At 46.8% G+C, this 22,455-nt stretch overlaps 1 protein-coding gene across 1 annotated transcript in view; it reads right to left on the bottom strand.

The window, feature by feature from the left end:
- LOC137332684 (nuclear receptor-binding protein 2-like) overlaps positions 1-22,455 on the bottom strand; it is a 195,974-nt gene that overhangs the window by 86,552 nt on the left and 86,967 nt on the right. Inside the window, exons 7-8 of the mRNA XM_067996634.1 lie at positions 6,526-6,620; positions 3,953-3,976 (exon numbers count right to left, since the gene is read on the bottom strand). Coding sequence (XP_067852735.1) covers positions 3,953-3,976; positions 6,526-6,620 — 119 coding nt within the window. The remainder of the gene's footprint in view (positions 1-3,952; positions 3,977-6,525; positions 6,621-22,455) is intronic.

The following is a 22,455-nucleotide window of genomic DNA, read 5'->3' as shown; positions in this document are numbered from 1 at the left end:
AGATACAGAGAGAGGGAGATACAGAGAGAGGGAGATACAGAGAGAGGGAGATACAGAGAGAGGGAGATACAGAGAGAGGGAGATACAGAGAGAGGGAGATATAGAGAGAGGGAGATATAGAGAGAGGGAGATATACAGAGAGGGAGATATACAGAGAGGGAGATATAGAGAGAGGGAGATATAGAGAGAGGGAGATATAGAGAGAGGGAGATATAGAGAGAGGGAGATATAGAGAGAGGGAGATATAGAGAGAGGGAGATATAGAGAGAGCGACAGAGAGAGAGAGGGAGATATAGAAAGAGCGACAGAGAGAGAGCGATGGAGAAAGAGAGCGCGACATAGAGGGAAAGAGAGAGGGACAGATAAAAACCATAGAACTGTTCAATTTTACAGCTCACAAGGAGGACATTTGGCCCTTCATCTCTGTACCAGTTCTTTGCGAGAACAATCCTAAACTAATCCCACTGCCCCTCTCTCCCCATCGCCCTGTATCAATCCCATAATAATCCCACTGCCCCTCTCTCCCCATCGCCCTGTATCAATCCCATAATAATCCCACTGCCTCTCTCTCCCCATTGCCCTGTATCAATCCCATAATAATCCCACTGCCCCACTCTCTCCCCATCGCCCTGTATCAATCCCATAATAATCCCACTGCCCCACTCTCTCCCCATCGCCCTGTATCAATCCCATAATAATCCCACTGCCCCACTTTCTCAGGGCAGTGTCCTAGGCCCAACCATCTTCAGCTGCTTCATCAATGACCTTCCCTCCATCAGAAGGTCAGAAATGGGGATGTTCGCTGATGATTGCACAGTGTTCAGTTCCATTCATAGAGTCATAGAGTTATATAGCACGGATAGAGGCCCTTCGGCCCATCGTGTCCGCGCCGGCCATCAAGCCCAGTCTAATCTAATCCCATATTCCAGCATTTGGTCCGTAGCCTTGTATGCTATGGCATTTCAAGTGCTCATCCAAATGCTTCTTGAATGTTGTGAGGGTTCCTGCCTCCACAACCCTCTCAGGCAGTGAGTTCCAGACTCCAACCACCCTCTGGGTGAAAAAGTTCTTTCTCAAATCCCCTCTAAACCTCCCACCTTTTACCTTGAATCTATGTCCCCTTGTTATAGAACCCTCAACGAAGGGAAAAAGCTCCTTAGTATCCATCCTATCTATGCCCCTCATAATTTTGTACACCTCAATCATGTCCCCCCTCAGCCTCCTCTGCTCCAAGGAAAACAAACCCAATCTTCCCAGTCTCTCTTCATAGCTGAAGCGCTCCAGCCCTGGTAACATCCTGGTGAATCTCCTCTGCACCCTCTCCAAAGTGATCACTTCCTTCCTGTAGTGTGGCGACCAGAACTGCACACAGTACTCCAGCTGTGGCCTAACCAGTGTTTTATACAGCTCCATCATAACCTCCTTGCTCTTATATTCTATAAAATTCGCAACCCCTCAGATAATGAAGCAGTCCGTGCCCGCATGTAGCAAGACCTGGACAACGTCCAGGCTTGGGCTGATAAGTGACAAGTAACATTCACACCAGACAAGTGCCAGGCAATGACCATCTCCAACAAGAGAGAGTCTAACCACCTCCCCTTCACATTCAACGGCATTACCATCGCCGAATCCCCCACCATCAACATCCTGGGGGTCACCATTGACCAGAAACTTAATTGGACCAGCCATATAAATACTGTGGCTACAAGAGCAGGTCAGAGGCTGGGTATTCTGCGGCAAGTGACTCACCTCCTGACTCCCCAAAGCCTTTCCACCATCTACAAGGCACAAGTCAGGAGTGTGATGGAATACTCTCCACTTGCCTGGATGAGTGCAGCTCCAACAACACTCAAGAAGCTCGACACCATCCAGGACAAAGCAGCCCGCTTGATTGACACCCCATCCACCACCCTAAACATTCACTCCCTTCACCACCGGCGCACTGTGGCTGCAGTGTGTACCATCCACAGGATGCACTGCAGCAACTCGCCAAGGCTTCTTCAACATATCTCCCTATATCTATATCTATATCTCCCGTTCTCTCTGTCGCTCTCTCTCCGTCAGTGTCTCACTCCATCACTCTCTCTCTCTGTCGCTCTCTCTATATTTCCCTCTCTATATCTCCCAAACCCGCGACCTCTACCACCTAGAAGGACAAGAGCAGCAGGTACATGGGAACAACACCACCTGCACGTTCCCCTCCAAGTCACACACCATCCCGACTTGGAAATATACCGTCACCACACGGACTGCAGCGGTTCAAGAAGGCGGCTCACCACCACCTTCTCAAGGGCAATTCTGGATGGGCAATAAATTCTGGCCTCGCCAGCGACGCCCACATCCCATGAACGAATAAAAGAAAACTCTCTCTCCATTGCCCTGCATCTTTCTCTGCTTCAAATCTTTTTCCAGTTTTCCCTTAAAAGATGCATTCCCTGTGGTAAACCATTCTCTGGTCCAACATCTCTCGATGTAAAGAAATGTCTCCCAACCTCTCCCTTCACTCTCTCAGTGACCATATTAAATTGATGAGCCCTCGTCACTGACTCCCCAAGCAGAGGAGACAGTGTCTCCCTGTTCACTGTCAAAACTCTCTGTCATTGTAAAATGCCCCCTTAAATCTGCTCTTATTCCCACCCGTTCCAGTGGGAACATTCCCAGCATACACAATACTGCATTCGCTTTATCTATCCAATCAGTTTCTCCTTTATCTGTATAATAATCAAACATCAATAATCACTCACTCAATTCATCAGTCAATAATTAGAAACCACAGATCAATGATTTCTCAGTCACACCAATCAATAATCAGAATGTACAGGTCAATAATCAATTAATCAAAAGACCAACCATTTATATCAATGTCTTGGATGAAGGAATGGAGAGTTATATATCCAAGTTTGCAGATGACGCTAAGTTCAGAGGCACAGTAAGTTGTGTAGATGGGCACAGGAAGTTACAAAGGGACATAGACAGACTCAGTGAGTGGGCAAAACCGTGACAGATGGAGTTCAATGTGGGGAAGTGTGAGGTCATCCACTTTGGACCTAAGGAAGATAAATCAGAGTATTTTCTAAATGGTGAGAAGCCAGGAATTATGGAGGAGCAGAGGGGTTTGGGAATCCAAGTATAGAAATCTTCAATCTGTGCAAGTGGACAGGTACAAAAAGTAATCACAAAGACTAATGGAATGTTGGCCTTTATCTCGGGGGCTGGAATACAAAGGGGAGGAAGTTATATTTCAGTTATACGGAGCGCGGGTCAGACCCCGTCTGGAGACACTGTGTTCAGTTCTGGGCTCCGCACCTCAGGAAGGAGAGATTGGCCTGGGAGGGGGTGCAGCGCAGATTCACCAGAATGATACCGGGGATAAAAGGGTTAAATTATGAGGACAGGTCGCACAGACTGGGCTTGTATTCCCTCGAGTATCGAAGATTAAGGGGTGATCTAATCGAGGGGTTTAAGATGATTAAAGGATTTGATAGGGTCGATAGAGAGAAACTATTTCCTCTGGTGGGGGGAGTCCAGAACAAGGGGGCAGAACCTTAAAATTAGAGCCAGGCCGTTCAGGGGTGATGTCGGGAAGCATTTCTTCACACAAAGGGGAGTGGGAATCTGGAACTCTCTCCCCCAAAACGCTGTTGAGGCTGGGGATCAATTGGAGCTTTCAGAACGGAGATCGATGGATTTTTTTTGGGTGCGGGAATCGAGGGTTACAGAGCAAAGGAGGGTTAAATGGAATTAAGATACAGATCAGATATGATCTAATTGAATGGCGGAACAGGCTCAAGGGGCTGAATGGCCTCCTCCTGATCCTAATGTTCATTATTCATAAGTCACAGATCAATAATGATTCACTCACTTCACCAATCAATAATCACAAATCACCAGTGAGAAATTGTACGTGAATAAGTATAATAAATTTAAATGAATAAAAATATCGGAAACTCACCATTAATGAACATCCTGTGCCAGACTGTGTCATCGACAGGCAGTCCAGGAACATCGGGAGAATCAGAGAGAGAGTGGGATGGAGAGAGACATAAGCAGAGTGAGACAAAGAGCAATGGAGAGATGGGGAGAGAGTGACACATAGAGTGAGACAAAGAGCAATGGAGAGATGGGGAGAGAGTGACACATAGAGTGAGACAAGGAGAGATGGAGAGAGAGTGACACATAGAGTGAGACAAAGAGCAATGGAGAGAGGGAGAGAGAGTGACACATAGAGTGAGACAAAGAGCAATGGAGAGATGGGGAGAGAGTGACACATAGAGTGAGACAAGGAGAGATGGAGAGAGAGTGACACATAGAGTGAGACAAAGAGCAATGGAGAGAGGGAGAGAGAGTGACACATAGAGTGAGACAAAGAGCAATGGAGAGATGGGGAGAGAGTGACACATAGAGTGAGACAAAGAGCAATGGAGAGATGGGGAGAGAGTGACACATAGAGTGAGACAAGGAGAGATGGAGAGAGAGTGACACATAGAGTGAGGCAAAGAGCAATGGAGAGAGGGAGAGAGAGTGACACATAGAGTGAGACAAAGAGCAATGGAGAGATGGGGAGAGAGTGACACATAGAGTGAGACAAAGCAATGGAGAGATGGAGAGAGAGTGACACATAGAGTGAGACAAAGAGCAATGGAGAGATGGAGAGAGAGTGACACATAGAGTGAGACAAAGAGCAATGGAGAGATGGGGAGAGAGTGACACATAGAGTGAGACAAAGAGCAATGGAGAGAGGGAGAGAGTGACACATAGAGTGAGACAAAGGGCAATGGAGAGAGGGAGAGAGACAAACAGAGAGGCACATTGGGAGATACATATGCAGATGGAGATTGAGAAAGAAATAGAGATAGATAGACAGACGGAGGAAAACCCAGAGATATGCAGAGAGGGAGGGAGAGAGTCAGGGAGACAGAGAGAAAGACAGACAAACAAACAGAGAGAAAGACAGAGAAAGAGACAGAGAGAGAGAGATGTAGTGAGTGACAGGGAGAGAGAGAGAGAGAGAGACAGGGAGAGAGAGAGAGAGAGATGAGTACATGTACAGCTCCTTCACACTATTATTCCTAGACTCTGTTTGGAGTGATGCTCCTTGTTTTGGACCCTTTATGAGTGGTACAATTGCCATTCCTCACCTGCAATTGACCCTGGGGGTGTGGGTGTTGGCACTGCCTCATTGCCCACCCCTCTTGCCCTGGCAGGGTGGCTTTAGGACAAGGTGCTTGTTTTTAGTGAGTCAGTGGCTCTTCAGTGGGATGTATAGTGTAGGCCCAGACCAGGTAAGGTCCCACTCCCTGAAGGACATTTTGGACCCAGGTGGGTTTTTACGACAATCCAGCAGATTTTCTGAGACATTGTTCTGATTCCAGCCAAAATCACCAGATTTACCGAATTCAATTTCCCAACTTGGCCTGGTGGGACTTGACCTTGTGACCTCTGGGTAGCTGCTCTGGGACCAGAATCTCTGGGTGGCTGCGCTCACAACGTGTGAAGTGAGAGCGGGAAACACGATCTTTACCCGCTTGGCCGCTGATGGGAATCGGCAGGTGGCAGTGGGAGCGGGTGAGAGCTGCGTTCAGTGAGACTCTGAACCCCACCCCATGACCCGACAACTGACCCCTCCTCTGACCCCTAACAACCGATCCCTCTGACCCTCTGACCCCGAACAACCGATCCCTCTGGCCCCTGACCCCGAACAACCGATCCCTCTGGCCCCTAACAACAGATCCCTCTGACCCTCTGACCCCGAACAACCGATCCCTCTGGCCCCTGACCCCGAACAACCGATCCCTCTGGCCCTCTGACCCCTAACAACCGATCCCTCTGGCCCCTGACCACTGACAACTGGCCCCTGACCCCTAATAACCGATCCCTCTGGCCCCTGACCCCTGACCGCTAACAACCGATCCCTCTGGCCCCTGACCCCTAACAACCGATCCCTCTGGCCCTCTGACCCAAACAGGGCAATGTCACAGGTGGAGGCCCCGCCCCCTTTAATGTGACATATTGAGGCCCCTCCCCTGGTGATGTGACAGGTGGAGGCCCCTCCCCCGGTGAGTGACGGGTGGAGGCCCCTCCCCCCGGTGATGTGACAGGTGGAGGCCCCTCCCCCGGTGATGTGACAGGTAGAGGCCCCTCCCCCCGGTGATGGACAGGTGGAGGCCCCTCCCCCGGTGATGGACAGGTGGAGGCCCCTCCCCCGGTGAGTGACGGGTGGAGGCCCCTCCCCCGGTGAGTGACGGGTGGAGGCCCCTCCCCCCGGTGATGTGACAGGTGGAGGCCCCTCCCCCGGTGAGTGACAGGTGGAGGCCCCTCCCTCCGGTGATGTGACAGGTAGAGGCCCCTCCCCCCGGTGATGGACAGGTGGAGGCCCCTCCCCCGGTGATGGACAGGTGGAGGCCCCTCCCCCGGTGATGAGACAGGTGGAGGCCCCTCCCCCTGGTGATGGACAGGTGGAGGCCCCGCCCCTCTCTAGGCCCAGGTGTGCGGTGATCGATTGCAGAGTGGGGAAGGAGTGAGCACCTGATCCGATCTTGATGAGGCCGTTGTGCTGAATGAAGATGGTGTCACATGTCAGTGTCCCATGGATCAGGGGGGTCTCCCAGGAGTGCAGGTAACTGAGGGACAAACAAGAGAATCAGACATTACTGACGGGAGGGACAGCTCATTCCGCACTCCCGCCCTGGAGACTCAGCATCATTCCCAGGATCACCACTCACACCAACACAAGATGCTTCAGAGCTCCTCCTAATCCAGGCACACTTTCTGTGCCCACTGTGAATAATCCCTCCCTTCACCCTCAGGAGTGAGGGAGGGAGAGTGATGGGGAGTGAGTGAGGGTGGAGTGAGGGTGAGTGAGTGGGGAGTGAGGGCGGAGTGAGTGAGTGGGAATGAGGGTGAAATGAGGGGGAGTGAGTTTTTTTATATTCGTTCCTGGGATGTGGGCGTCGCTGGCGAGGCCGGCATTTATTGCCCATCCCTAATTGCCCTTGAGAAGGTGGTGGTGAGCCGCCTTCTTGAACCGCTGCAGTCCGTGTGGTGACGGTTCTCCCACAGTGCTGTTAGGAAGGGAGTTCCAGGATTTTGACCCAGCGACGATGAAGGAACGGCAATATATTTCCAAGTCGGGATGGTGTGTGACTTGGAGGGGAACGTGCAGGTGGTGTTGTTCCCATGTACCTGCTGCCCTTGTCCTTCTAGGTGGTAGAGGTCGCGGGTTTGGGAGATGCTGTCGAAGAAGCCTTGGCGAGTTGCTGCAGTGCATCCTGTGGATTGTACACACTGCAGCCACAGTGCGCCAGTGGTGAAGGGAGTGAATGTTTAGGGTGGTGGATGGGGTTCCAATCAAGCGGGCTGCTTTGTCCTGGATGGTGTCGAGCTTCTTGGGTGTTGTTGGAGCTGCACTCATCCAAGCAAGTGGAGAGTATTCCATCACACTCCTGACTTGTGCCTTGTAGATGGTGGAAAGGCTTTAGGGAGTCAGGAGGTGAGTCACTCGCCGCAGAATACCCCGCCTCTGACCTGCTCTTGTAGCCACAGTATTTATATGGCTGGTCCAATTAAGTTTCTGGTCAATGGTGACTCCCAGGATGTTGATGGTGGGGAATTCGGCGATGGTAATGCCGTTGAATGTCAAGGGGAGGTGGTTAGACTCTCTCTTGTTGGAGATTGTCATTGCCTGGCACTTGTCTGGTGTGAATATTACTTGCCACTTATGAGCCCAAGCCTGGATGTTGTCCAGGTCTTGCTGCATGCGGGCTCGGACTGCTTCATTATCTGAGGGGTTGCGAATGGAACTGAACACTGTGCAATCATCAGCGAACATCCCCATTTCTGACCTTATGATGGAGGGAAGGTCATTGATGAAGCAGCTGAAGATGGTTGGGCCGAGGACACTGCCCTGAGGAACTCCTGCAGCAATGTCCTGGGGCTGAGATGATTGGCCTCCAACAACCACTACCATCTTCCTTTGTGCTAGGTATGACTCCAGCCACTGGAGAGTTTTCCCCCTGATTCCCATTGACTTCAATTTTACTCGGGCTCCTTGGTGCCACACTCGGTCAACTGCTGCCTTGATGTCAAGGGCAGTCACTCTCACCTCACCTCTGGAATTCAGCTCTTTTGTCATGTTTGGACCAAGGCTGTAATGAGGTCTGGAGCCGAGTGGTCCTGGCGGAACCCAAACTGAGCATCGGTGAGCAGGTTATTGGTGAGTAAGTGCCGCTTGATAGCACTGTCGACGACACCTTCCATCACTTTGCTGATGATTGAGAGTAGACTGATGGGGCGGTAATTGGCCGGATTGGATTTGTCCTCCTTTTTGTGGACAGGACATACCTGGGCAATTTTCCACATTGTCGGGCAGACGCCAGTGTTGTAGCTGTACTGGAACAGCTTGGCTAGAGGCGCAGCTAGTTCTGGAGCACAAGTCTTCAGCACTACAGGCAGGATGTTGTCGGGGCCCATAGCCTTTGCTGTATCCGGTGCACTCAGCCGTTTCTTGATATCACGTGGAGTGAATCGAATTGGCTGAAGACTGGCTTCTGTGATGGTGGGGATATCGGGAGGAGGCCGAGATGGATCATCCACTCGACACTTCTGGCTGAAGATGGTTGCAAACGCTTCAGCCTTGTCTTTTGCACTCACGTGCTGGACTCCGCCATCATTGAGGATGGGGATGTTTGCAGAGCCTCCTCCTCCTGTTAGTTGTTTAATTGTCCACCACCATTCACAACTGGATGTGGCAGGACTGCAGAGCTTTGATCTGATCCGTTGGTTGTGGAATCGCTTAGCTCTGTCTATAGCATGTTACTTCCGCTGTTTAGCATGCATGTAGTCCTGAGTTGTAGCTTCACCAGGTTGGCACCTCATTTTTAGGTACGCCTGGTGCTGCTCCTGGCATGTTCTTCTACACTCCTCATTGAACCAGGGTTGATCCTCTGGCTTGTTGGCAATGGTAGAGTGAGGAATATGCCGGGCCATGAGGGGGAGTGAGGGCGGAATGAGTGAGGGCGGAATGAGTGAGGGCGGAGTGAGTGGGGAGCGAGTGAGTGGGGAGCGAGTGAGTGGGGAGCGAGTGAGTGGGGAGCGAGTGAGTGGGGAGCGAGTGAGTGGGGAGTGAGTGAGGGCGGAGTGAGTGAGTGCAGAGTGAGTGAGGGAGGGATCGAGTTTGAGACATTTTTTGAGTCAACTCACCACAGGCAGAAATTGAAAGGGTGACATCGCAGGACAGCAGGTCGGTGATTGGTTGGTGAGTATTACTGGGTTTTTCTCGCTAAGTTAGGGCAAGGTTATAAGTTAAACTAGATAAATTAATTCGTTAATAAAACTAAGAATAGCGAGAGATTGAAAACTCCAATAAAGTAAATGTATAAATTCTGTTTCGACAGTGATGACAGGGCAGGAGGTGCCATAACTGCAGCGTGTGGGAGTTTGTGGAGAGCAGCGAGATCCCGAGTGACCACATCTGCAGTGAGTGTCTGCAACTCGAGGAACATCGGCTCAGAGTTGTTGAGCTGGAGTCCGAGCTGCGGACATTGAGATGCATCTGGGAGGGGGAGAGTTACCTGGACACTTTGACCCAGGCGGCAGTCACACCCCTTAGGTTCGGTCGTGGTTTAGATTCGTTCAGTGGTCAGGGACAGGAGGGCGTGACTGCGAGTCAGGCAGGTCTGGGGTCCCAGGATCGAGTGATGGAGGAGCCTCAGCCCGCTGACCTTGTCCAACAGGGTACGAGGTACTTGCTAGCTGTGTGGATGAGAACAAAGGCTGCAGGGAGGATGGGCAAAGTGACCACGGCACCGTGGTACAGGGGGCCATTCGAGTGGGGGGAGTAAAAAGGAATGTGGTGGTGTTGGGGGACAGTATCGTCAGGGGGATAGACACTGTTCTCTGCAGCCACGACCGGGAGTCCCGAAGGCTGTGTTGCCTGCCCGGTGCCAGGGTGAAGGACAGCTCCTCACGGCTGGAAAAGAACTTGGAGCATGAGGGGAGGATCCAGTTGTCACGGTCCACGTAGCAACCAACAGCATAGGTGGAACTAGGAATGAGGTTCTGGTGAGAGAGTTTGAGGAGCTCGGGTCTAAATTAAAAAGCTGAATCTCAAAGGTAATAATCTCTGGATTACCACCTGATCCACACGCAAATTGGCACAGGGAGAAACAGATCGGAGAGTTAAATGTGTGGATCATAAAATCATAGAATCATAGAAGTTTACAACATGGAAACAGGCCCTTCGGCCCAACATGTCCATGTCGCCCAGTTTATACCACTAAGCTAGTCCCAGTTGCCTGCACTTGGCCCATATCCCTCCATACCCATCTTACCCATGTAACTGTCCAAATGCTTTTTAAAAGACAAAATTGTACCCGCCTCTACTACTGCCTCTGGCAGCTCGTTCCAGACACTCACCACCCTTTGAGTGAAAAAATTGCCCCTCTGGACCCTTTTGTATCTCTCCCCTCTCACCTTAAATCTATGCCCCCTCGTTATAGACTCCCCTACCATTGGGAAAAGATTTTGACTATCTACCTTATCTATGCCCCTCATTATTTTATAGACTTCTATAAGATCACCCCTAAACCTCCTACTCTCCAGGGAACAAAGTCTCAGTCTATCCAACCTCTCCCTATAAGTCAAACCATCAAGTCCCGGTAGCATCCTAGTAAATCTTTTCTGCACTCTTTCTAGTTTAATAATATCCTTTCCAAGAGTGATGTGGGAGACAGGGGTTTCGATTCATGGGGCACTGACACCAGTACTGGGGAAAGAGGGAGCTGTTCCACTGGGACGGGCTTCACTTAAACCGGGCTGGGATCAGCGTTCTGGCGAATCGAATAACTGGGGCTGTAGATAGAGATTTAAACTAAAAAAGGGAGGGGGTCAGGTGGGGGGAAATTTAGAAATCGAATGAGAAAAGTTAAGACAACAGAGCAGTGTGGTGATTTGGGTAAAGATAAACAGCGAGTGGCAGGAAGGGAGAGAGAGTTTAACGATAATAGAGCAACAACAAGTAAGGTCAAAGCAGGAAAAAATGGTAAAAAGTCAAAGTTAAAGGCTCTTTATCTGAATGCACGGAGCATTCGTAACAAGAGAGAGGAATTAATGGCACAAATAGAGATAAGTGGGTTTGGTCCAATAGTCATTACACAGACATGGTTACAAAGTGACCAAGGTTGGGAACTAAATATTCCAGGGTACATAATGTTCCGAAAATACAGGCAGAATGGAAGAGGAGGGGGTGTAGCCCTGATAATAAAGGATGAGATAAGGAGAGTGGTGAGAAAGGGTCTCGGCTCGGAGGATCAGGAAGTAGAATCAGTCTGGGTGGAAATAAAAAATAACAAGGGGCAGAAAACACTGGTGGGAGCAGTTTATAGGCCCCCGAATAGTGGCTAAACCATTGGACAGAGTATTAATCATAAAATAATAGGAGCTTGTAACAAAGGTAATGCAGTCATCATGGGGGACTTTAATCTGCATATGGACTGGACAAATCAAATTGGACAAAGGTAGTTTGGAGGATGAGTTCATGGAATGTATTCGAGACAGTTTCCTAGAGCAAAACGTCATGGAACCAACCAGGGAACAGGCTATTTTAGATCTTATATTATGTAATGATATGGTAAAGGAGAATCCAAAGAGCTTCTACAAATACGTAAAGGGCAAAAGAGTAACTAGGGAGAGAGTAGGGCCTTTTAAGGATCAACAAGGTCATCTATGTGCGGAACCACAAGAGATGGGTGAGATCCTAAATGAATATTTCACATCGGTATTTACGGTTGAGAAAGGCATGGATGTTAGGGAACTTGGGGAAATAAATAGTGATGTCTTGAGGAGTGTACATATTACAGAGAGGGAGGTGCTGGAAGTCTTAACGCGCATCAAGGTAGATAAATCTCCGGGACCTGATGAAATGTATCCCAGGACGTTATGGGAGGTTAGGGAGGAAATTGCGGGTCCCCTAGCAGAGATATTTGAATCATCCACCGCTACAGGTGAGGTGCCTCAAGATTGGAGGGTAGCAAATGTTGTGCCTTTGTTTAAGAAGGGCGGCAGGGAAAAGCCTGGGAACAACAGACCGGTGAGCCTGACATCTGTAGTGGGTAAGTTGTTAGAAGGTATTCTGAGAGACAGGATCTACAGGCATTTGGAGAGGCAGGGACTGATTAGGAACAGTCAGCATGGTTTTGTGAGAGGAAAATCATGTCTCACGAATTTGATTGAGTTTTTTGAAGGGGTAACCAAGAAGATAGATGAGGGCTGTGCAGTAGACGTGGTCTACATGGACTTTAGCAAAGCCTTTGACAAGGTACCGCATGGTAGGTTGTTACATAAGGTTAAATCTCATGGGATCCAAGGTGAGGTAGCAAATTGGATACAAAATTGGATTGACGACAGAAGACAGAGGGTGGTTGTAGAGGGTTGTTTTTCAAACTGGAGGCCTGTGACCAGCGGTGTGCCTCAGGGATCGGTGCTGGGTCCGCTGTTATTTGTTATTTATATTAATGATTTGGATGAGAATTTAGGAGGCATGGTTAGTAAGTTTGCAGATGACACCAAGATTGGTGGCATTGTGGACAGTGAAGAAGGTTATCTAGGATTGCAACGGGATCTTGATAAATTGGGCCAGTGGGCCGATGAATGGCAGATGGAGTTTAATTTAGATAAATGTGAGGTGATGCATTTTGGTAGATTCAATCGGGCCAGGACCTACTCCGTTAATGGTACGGTGTTGGGGAGAGTTATAGAACAAAGAGATCTAGGAGTACAGGTTCATAGCTCCTTGAAAGTGGAGTCACAGGTGGATAGGGTGGTGAAGAAGGCATTCGGCATGCTTGGTTTCATTGGTCAGAACATTGAATACAGGAGTTGGGATGTCTTGTTGAAGTTGTACAAGACATTAGTAAGGCCACACTTGGAATACTGTGTACAGTTCTGGTCACCCTATTATAGAAAGGATATTATTAAACTAGAAAGAGTGCAGAAAAGATTTACTAGGATGCTACCGGGACTTGATGGTTTGACTTACAGGGAGAGGTTAGATAGACTGGGACTTTTTTCCCTGGAGAGTAGGAGGTTAAGGGGTGATCTTATAGAAGTCTATAAAATAATGAGGGGCGTAGATAAGGTAGATAGTCAAAATCTTTTCCCAAAGGTAGGGGAGTCTATAACGAGGGGGCATAGATTTAAGGTGAGAGGGGTGAGATACAAAAGGGTCCAGAGGGGCAATTTTTTCACTCAAAGTGTGGTGAGTGTCTGGAACGAGCTGCCAGAGGCAGTAGTAGAGGCGGGTACAATTTTGTCTTTTAAAAAGCATTTGGACAGTTACATGGGTAAGATGGGTATAGAGGGATATGGGCCAAGTGCAGGCAATTGGGACTAGCTTAGTGGTATAAACTGGGCGACATGGACATGTTGGGCCGAAGGGCCTGTTTCCATGTTGTAAACTTGTATGTATGTATGTATAATGAGACAGGGTTAATTCGTAATCTCACAGTAAAAGAACCTCTGGGGAAGAGCGATCATAATATGATAAAATTTCACATTGAGTTTGAAAGTGACGTACTTAAGTCAGAAAGTGGAGTCTTAAATTAAATAAAGCCAATTACAGAGGTATGAGGGGCGAGTTGGCGAAGGGAGATTGGGGAATTAAATTGAAGGGTTTGATGGTTGAAAAGTAATGGCAAATATTTAAAGAAATATTTCAACATTTTCAATAAATATACATTCCATTGAGAAATAAACTCCACGGGAAAAGTGACCCACCCATGGCGAACTGAAGGAGTTAAGGAGAGAATTAGATTAAAAGAAAAGGCCTATAATGTTGCCAAGAAGAGTAGTTAGCCTGAGGATTGGGAGAGTTTTAGAAACCAACAAAAGACAACCAAAAAATTGATAAAAAGAGAGAAAATAGAATATGAAAATAAACTAGCAAGAAATATAAAAACAGATTGTAAGAGCTTCTACAAGTATGTAAAAAGGAAGAGAGCAGCAAAAGTAAACGTTGGTCCCTTCGAGGCTGAGACAGGAGAAATTATAATGGGGAATCAGGAAATGGCAGATGCATTAAACAAATATTTTGTATCTGTATTCACAGTAGAAGACACAAAAAAATACCAGAAATAGTGGGGAACCCAAGGGGTAAATGAGAGAGAGGAACTTAAAACAATTAATATCACTAGAGGAAAAGTACAGGAGAAACTAATGGGACTAAAAGCCAATAAATCCCCTGGACCTGATGGCCGACATCCGAGGGTTCTAAAAGAGGTGGCTGCAGAGATAGTGGATGCATTGGTTATAATTGTCCAAAATTCCCTAGATTCTGGAACGGTCCCAGTGGATTGGAAGGTAGCAAATGTAATCCTGCTATTCAAGAAGGGAGGGAGAGAGAAAACAGGGAACGACAGGCCAGTTATCCTGACATCAGTCATTGGAAAAATGCTGGAATCCATTACTAAGGAAGTGGTAACATGGCACTTAGAAAATCATAATATGATTGGGCAGAGTCAACATGGTTTTATGAAAGGGAAATCATGTTTGACAAATTTATTCGAGTTTTTTGAGGATGTAACTAGCAGCGTAGATAAAGGGGAATCAGTGGATGTCGTATATTTGGATTTTCAAAAGGCATTCGATAAGGTGCCACATAAAAGGTTGTTACACAAGATAAGGGCTCATGGGGTTGGGGGTAATATATTAGAATGGATAGAGGATTGGTTAACGGACAGAAAACAGAGAGTAGGGATAAACGGGTCATTCTCAGGTTGTGAGGCTGTAACTCGTGGGGTGCCGCTGAGAATCCCTACGTGGTCAGTGTCCAGTAAAATAGTAAAGTGCCTATGTGGCAAAATAGCAGAAGTAGCAATGTGGTTAGAAAAGGGTTAATTAGTAGCCTGTTAGCTGGGAGTTAGGACAGTGGGCCTCTTTAGGCCATCTGTTCGCATGCTCATCTCTTTACCATAAGGCCTGCATTGTCTTATCAGTGTCGGAGTCTTTGGAGTCTTTGATGTGGGTCAAGGACTGGTCTGAGTGTCTCCATGTAGCTGGATCATCAATAACCTTAACGAGCTTAACGAGACCTAGAGACATTCCAAGCTAAGAGATAAGGAATGAGAGGGACAGGAGAGAGCATTCCTCGTGAGAAGAAAGGATGTATCCATCAGTGTCTGTCACTGCGGCATGATCAGCACATGGACTACCTATGATTGGTGTAAACCTCTCATGGCCAACCTGTGCCCGGCTTATGATTGGTGTTAACAATGTTCCAACCCCTATTGATCTGTATAAACATTTGGATTTCTGTATGTTTCTTTGTCTTGCTCTGCCAGCATAGAGGGACTCTATCAGGAATCCAAATCGATGCTGCAGACCAAGTCTGGCTATTAAAGTTGTGTTGAACTTTAAAAGTGTATTCGACTCAGTTTTTGCTGAACCAGACTGAGGGATAAAGAATCTGGTTCGTCATTTGGTGGCCCGTACGGGGATCTCAACGGTCGATCACTGAGAGTTCGCGGAGTAAGAGGCGGATTGTCTCAGACACGTAGGAAGGAAATGGCGCCCCGATGTAAGTAGTCTTAATTTACAACAGTTTCCTAGAAGTAAAGGGAATTAGGGGTTACGGGGAGTGGGCAGGAAATTGGACATGAATTTAGATTTGAGGTTAGGATCAGATCAGCCATGATCTTATTGAATGGCGGAGCAGGCTCGAGGGGCCGATTGGCCTACTCCTGCTCCTATTTCTTGTGTTCTTATGTACTCCTACCACAAGAGCAAGTTAATATTAACCCCTTCCATCCCAAGAAGCCAGACTGTCATGCCAAGAGCAGTTCAAAGAGATGGAAATGACCCAGTCGGTTGAGAACTGTCTGAGGCTAACCATTACACAGGTGAACATGAGGTAACAATTGGTATAGGTTATATTATTAAAATTGTCCCAATTACTCGGAAATGCCAAAGGCTACAATTGACTGAAATATAAGTTTACACACAGACAATGCTACAGTGAAAAAATTGATAAGAAAGGAATGTAAAACAAATCATATGAAAAGAAAGCATAGGTTAGACAATTGGAAGTCCATTACTTGAGCTATGTACTGACACAGGGTACTAAACGCCTATCAGTTTTACCCTGCCACAGTATGATAAGGAAGTTCGACAAGTACTGGGGCTATTCAATTTTATTTGAAATTAATAGTAGAATACAAGATCTGACCAAAGAGGGGAGACCTTCCCTGACAAATTATATAACTCGCATTGAGACTGCTAAGAAAACTCAACAATTAGATCAACACCTCCTAACTCAAGTGTTAAAACAAAGAGCGACATGGAATGGAGGTGGATATCGTAAAAAGAGATAGGCAAATATGGAGACGTAAAGATCTGTGATAAGTGATAGAGCAACTGCCTTTGCCTCAGTTGTTAACACCATTGATTTGACAACATTAGATCAAAAGGTCAGAGATTTAGGGTCTCGCATTAAAGATATATTAAAAATAAATGAAAATACAGATAAGGAATTGTCTGAGGATCAAATGCTGACCATATATTTGCAAAGGATAGCTACAGTGCTAGAAACACACATGCCCAAACCATTAATAAATTAATAAAAGAGGAATATAACGTATCTTAGCAGGCGGCTGCTAATGATATCTGCTTAATGTGGTTACATCTTGAAAACACAGAGATTAGGACTTGGAGTTAGAAATTCCAGTCTGCAGTCCTGCGTACATCTGTATGTGGGAGAGACAGTGTTTATTTCAAACAGGCTGCGTGCTCCAGAGAGAGAGGGAGAGAGTGGAACTAGGCAATTTCTCTCTCCTGTTTTGTTTTCTGAATTTGTTTCGGGTAAAGGGATTATTCCTTTGGATAAATAAATAATAAATGATAATTTGACAAATTAATCACTTGGGCTCTCAAGAAGAGCCGCAATGGATTTTCTGTGTTTCTTTTAAAACAGGTGACCCTGGTTTTTTTTTGGGACCACGTGAGTGTTGATGGTGCAGGATTACCCAGAGTAGTTACAAAGTTACGGTGCAACCTTTGCTGGAGAAATTTGGTGCAGGAAACGATCCAGTGGTGTTAAAGATTTAAGACTTTAGCTGCAGACATCAGCGGATACCAAATGTCACAGCGTGGTGATATCAACCTGATTCTCTTCTTTTGAAAACACTTTGATTTGTTTTGTTTTAACCCATTTATTGTCTTCAGAGACAGAGTGCTCGAGGTGGGGAGATATGGGAGTTACATCCAAAATTAATTACAAGTACTTCTGTCTCTACTATAAAACCACAAAGCCTGGACATAATTTGTTTCTGAAATTGGAATTGATAAGAAAAATTTATGTAAGTTGCTATTCAAGCCCTCGAGAAAGGAAAAAATTTACTTGTAATTTAAGGGGATAATCAAATTATATTTTAAAATAAAGGAAGTCCAGTCTAAATGGTTCCTATTGAATGCTGTGTATCAAGGAAGAATTCTTTTCGAGAGGGAAGAAAATTTTACATTGACAAGTCCTGTCAGTCCAACAATACTGCTCTCAAGTTGGGATAATTGTGAAATGATAGAAGGGACTCGGGCACAATGTAGTGGGATATTTTGGAAAATGAAAAGCGGTTCAAGAAAAAATTACGTAAAATAAATAAATTTTGGGATATTGGAGCTGACTGTAAATATTGTATCGGACAGTAACGTTCCTCCAGGGCTCATGGTAGGTAATATAATGGGTTATGTAAAATTGGATGAGAGGAAGTGATTGAGAATTAAAGTAAAGAAACAGAGAAATTACAACAAATGGGAATTTCTCTAAAGTCATTGAACTGGGCATGATTAAAAAAAAATCAATCTGGCATAAATATACAATCTAGTGAAGTCAGGAAAGTGTAGTTGAGAATAGTAAATTGATAGCTTTCTCGTGGAGATATTTGTGTCCTTGCCTATAATGAACAATGAGAAAACTACACTCAATAGCCTGGCCACTACCCTGACATCGGGACCATGCAGGGGGAGATAAGCACTCCAGACACCCCTGATCTTTTTGATAAGATAACCTGAAAACCTAAGAATGGCGACAGTGGACATAAAAGATACAAATGTATGTTGCCATCATCTGAAACGGAGACCAGGATGAAGAACATGATTACAAAGGCCTATGGCCTGGTGAGCTAGTGGAACCACTCTTTAAACAAACCAGTTGCTTTTACAGGACTGAATCCTACAGGACATACGATGTGTGCCATGGAAAACACGTTCAGAAATACCATGAGGAAGAAGAGACTGGCCAGCAGAAAGTTAATATCCAAGAACACGAAGCTCATTCCTATGAGATGCTGCTAGTATGCAGAGATACATGAAGAAGATACAGTGAAGAATGAGTCTCAGACAGGCTCAGTTACTTGACAACAGCACAACAGGAAAATGGTTAATGTGGTCCAGGCGAGTGAGAAATCCTTTTAAACAAGGCACTGACACATGGTCCATAGAGAAACCAACTAATTAATGAAACAGTCAGGAAACACTGGTATCAATCAAAAGGACTGAAATTAAAGTAAAGAGGGACACAGTAATTTGGATTTCCAAAATTCAGGGTTAGGTTCCCATCAGTTAACAATAAAATTGGGAGAAACAATATTTAGAAGATATCCGCACGATGGATACAAAATTACAAGATTATGAGGGGCCCAGATAAAGTAGACAGGAAGTACCTGTTTCCCCTAGCAGAGGGTTCAAGAACTAGAGGACGTAGATTTAAGCTGATTGGCTGGAACAAAATTAAAGGGATGTGTTACCAGACATGCTGTCACTGTGTGTCCACATAGTGTTGGACACAGCCTAGAAGCACAGTGTGAGTTTAATAATACCGGTACCAATCCGGATATTAACTGTACCATGGAGGTCCTAGAGGCGGATCTAAAACCCACTTAAGTGGTATATGCCGGAGAGGGCGAATACTGTGTTACAACTAATTTGAAAACGTTTAAATATGCCAATCTAACTTGTGATACTTTAAGTCCAGAATTCTACTCCATTTCTGAAGTCCTGGTTCGGATTGGACCCGAGGAACTGGTAGAGATACATCGGCATAACCTCACCACCTTACAAGTTTCTGAGAATGTCAGAAAGGACTTAAAAGCATATCAGGACACATTTGGGTATCTGACACCCCTGTTGCCTAAATACTTGAAAGCATTGCAAATGGAGATACGCCTCTCCCAGAAGGTTTATTATAACCTACAACAGGACAATAACAACATTAAGCATGACATTGACCAAATTAAAGTCACCACCTGGTGAAATGACCGCTGGAATTGGGGACTGAATATAAAGATGCATCTTTGGATTAGATTAATTTCATATGTATTAGTCGTAGTGCAGTTTGTTGTAATGTGCTTCTTGATTTTCATTGCATGTAATAAATGTAAGCAGAGGATGAAGGGTTTGGCAAAGATAGTAAAACAGAGCCTGGGTGAGAATGTCCCCATTGTCTCTGTGGTTTCAACTAAGAACACATCTTAATGGTACTGGGAGTAGCACCCGCTGGGGTAAGGTGCATGTAAAAGGGAAGACAATCATAGTTTGATAGGATTATCATGTTAGCCTTTTCAAACTAACATGAATAGGTTTAGCTGACCAAGGACATTCGCAGCTTACTTGAGAGATGTTTAGAAGGAGTCTGTTCCTGAGAAGAGATAAGAGTATTGATCAAACATGTCTGAGTTCTATTGGGACTTCGCTAGTTCAAGGGCTAGTCATATTCATTGTTATGATTCTTATAGTTTATTGCTTACTTAAATGTTGCTGCACTGCAGAACCAGTGAGCACCGTAATAATTGGTTATCATAGAGTCATAGAGTTATACAGCACGGATCGAGGCCCTTCGGCCCATCGTGTCCGCGCCGGCCATCAGCCCTGTCTACTCTAATCCCATATTCCAGCATTTGGTCTGTAGCCTTGTATGCTATGGCATTTCAAGTGCTCATCCAAATGCTTCTTGAATGTTCTGAGGGTTCCTGCCTCCACAACCCTTTCAGGCAGTGAGTTCCAGACTCCAACCACCCTCTGGGTGAAAAAGTTCTTTCTCAAATCCCCTCTAAACCTCCCGCCTTTTACCTTGAATCTATGTCCCCTTGTTATAGTACCCTCAACGAAGGGAAAAAGCTCCTTAGTATCCATCCTATCTGTGCCCCTCATAATTTTGTACACCTCAATCATGTCCCCCCTCAGCCTCCTCTGCTCCAAGGAAAACAAACCCAATCTTCCCAGTCTCTCTTCATAGCTGAAGCGCTCCAGCCCTGGTAACATCCTGGTGAATCTCCTCTGCACCCTCTCCAAAGCGATCACATCCTTCCTGTAGTGTGGCGACCAGAACTGCACACAGTACTCCAGCTGTGGCCTAACCAGTGTTTTATACAGCTCCATCATAACCTCCTTGCTCTTATATTCTATGCCTCGGCTAATAAAGGCAAGTATCCCATATGCCTTCTTTACCACCTTATCTACCTGTTCCGCCGCCTTCAGGGATCTGTGAACTTGCACACCAAGATCCCTCTGACCCTCTGTCTTGCCTAGGGTCCTCCCATTCATTGTGTATTCCCTTGCCTTGTTAGTCCCTCCAAAGTGCATCACCTCGCACTTTTCCGGGTTAAATTCCATTTGCCACTGTTCCGCCCATCTGACCAACCCATCTATATCGTCCTGCAGACTGAGGCTATCCTCCTCGCTATTTACCACCCTACCAATCTTTGTATCATCAGCGAACTTACTGATCATACCTTTTACATTCATATCCAAGTCATTAATGTAGACCACAAACAGCAAGGGACCCAGCACCGATCCCTGTGGTACCCCACTGGCCACAGGCTTCCAGTCACAAAAACAACCTTCGACCATCACCCTCTGCCTTCTGCCACTAAGCCAGTTTTGTATCCAAAGTGCCAAGGCACCCTGGATTCCATGGGCTCGTACCTTCTTGACCAGTCTCCTGTGGGGGACTTTATCGAAGGCCTTACTGAAATCCATGTATACCACATCCACTGCGTTACCCTCATCCACACGCCTGGTCACCCCTCAAAAAATTCAATCAAATTAGTCAGAATGATAAAAGGGAGGAATGAGAATCCCTACGTGGTCAGTGTCCAGTAAAATAGTAAAGTGCCTATGTGGCAAAATAGCAGAAGTAGCAATGTGGTTAGAAAAGGGTTAATTAGTAGCCTGTTAGCTGGGAGTTAGGACAGTGGGCCTCTTTCGGCCATCTGTTCGCATGCTCATCTCTTTACCATAAGGCCTGCATTGTCTTATCAGTGTCGGAGTCTTTGGAGTCTTTGATGTGGGTCAAGGACTGGTCTGAGTGTCTCCATGTAGCTGGATCATCAATAACCTTAACGAGCTTAACGAGACCGAGAGACATTCCAAGCTAAGAGATAAGGAATGAGAGGGACAGGAGAGAGCATTCCTCGTGAGAAGAAAGGATGTATCCATCAGTGTCTGTCACTGCGGCATGATCAGCACATGGACTACCTATGGACTACCTGTGATTGGTGTAAACCTCTCATGGCCAACCTGTGCCCGGCTTATGATTGTTGTTAACAATGTTCCAACCCCTATTGATCTGTATGTTTCTTTGTCTTGCTCTGCCAGCATAGAGGGACTCTATCAGGAATCCAAATCGATTCTGCAGACCAAGTCCGGCTATTAAAGTTGTGTTGAACTTTAAAAGTGTATTCGACTCAGTTTTTGCTGAACCAGACTGAGGGATAAAGAATCCAGTTCGTCACCGCAGGGATCAGTGCTTGGGCCTCAGCTATTTACAATCTATATTAATGACTTAGATGAAGGGACCGAGTGTAATGTATCCAAGTTTGCTGATGATACAAAGCTAGGTGGGAAAGTAAGCTGTGAGGAGGACACAAAGGGCTCGAATTTAGCAGGCCTGCGGGTTCCCAGCGGGTGGTCCTCCGGGAGCGTGGAAAACGCGGACGGCTAATCGCGTGCGTCCCCCACACGATCGCGGGATAATTGAACCGATTAAGCCCTGCTTCCGGGTTCTGCGCTCCCCAGCTGCGTGCCGGCCGGCTGCGCATGCGCAGTACCGTCGACTCGATGTAGGAGCTCCACTTAAAGGGGCAGTCTCCCAAAGCCCCTCCTGCTGCAATCAGTAGGCTGGTGACGATGGCTCAGCCAAGGGGAAAGGCTGCGCCCCGTTTTTCCGACCTCGCGCTGCAGCTGATGCTGGAGGGCGTGAGGAGGAGGAGGGAAACGCTCTTCCCGGAGGATGGACGCAAGTTCCCTGCCGCCGCCACCAGGAAGGCATGGGCAGAGGTGGCGGCGGAGGTGAGCAGCAGGGCCAACACCCCAAGGACATGGGAGCAGTGCCGCAAGCGCTTCAATGACCTGACTAGGTCTGGCAAGGTGAGTACACCAACGCACCCTCCCACAACCCGTCCCCACCATCACGCC

Source organism: Heptranchias perlo, chromosome 2 (assembly GCF_035084215.1).
Source record: "Heptranchias perlo isolate sHepPer1 chromosome 2, sHepPer1.hap1, whole genome shotgun sequence".
In the NCBI taxonomy this organism is placed as follows: Eukaryota; Metazoa; Chordata; class Chondrichthyes; order Hexanchiformes; family Hexanchidae; genus Heptranchias; species Heptranchias perlo.
This window is presented reverse-complemented; position numbering and strand designations above follow the sequence as displayed.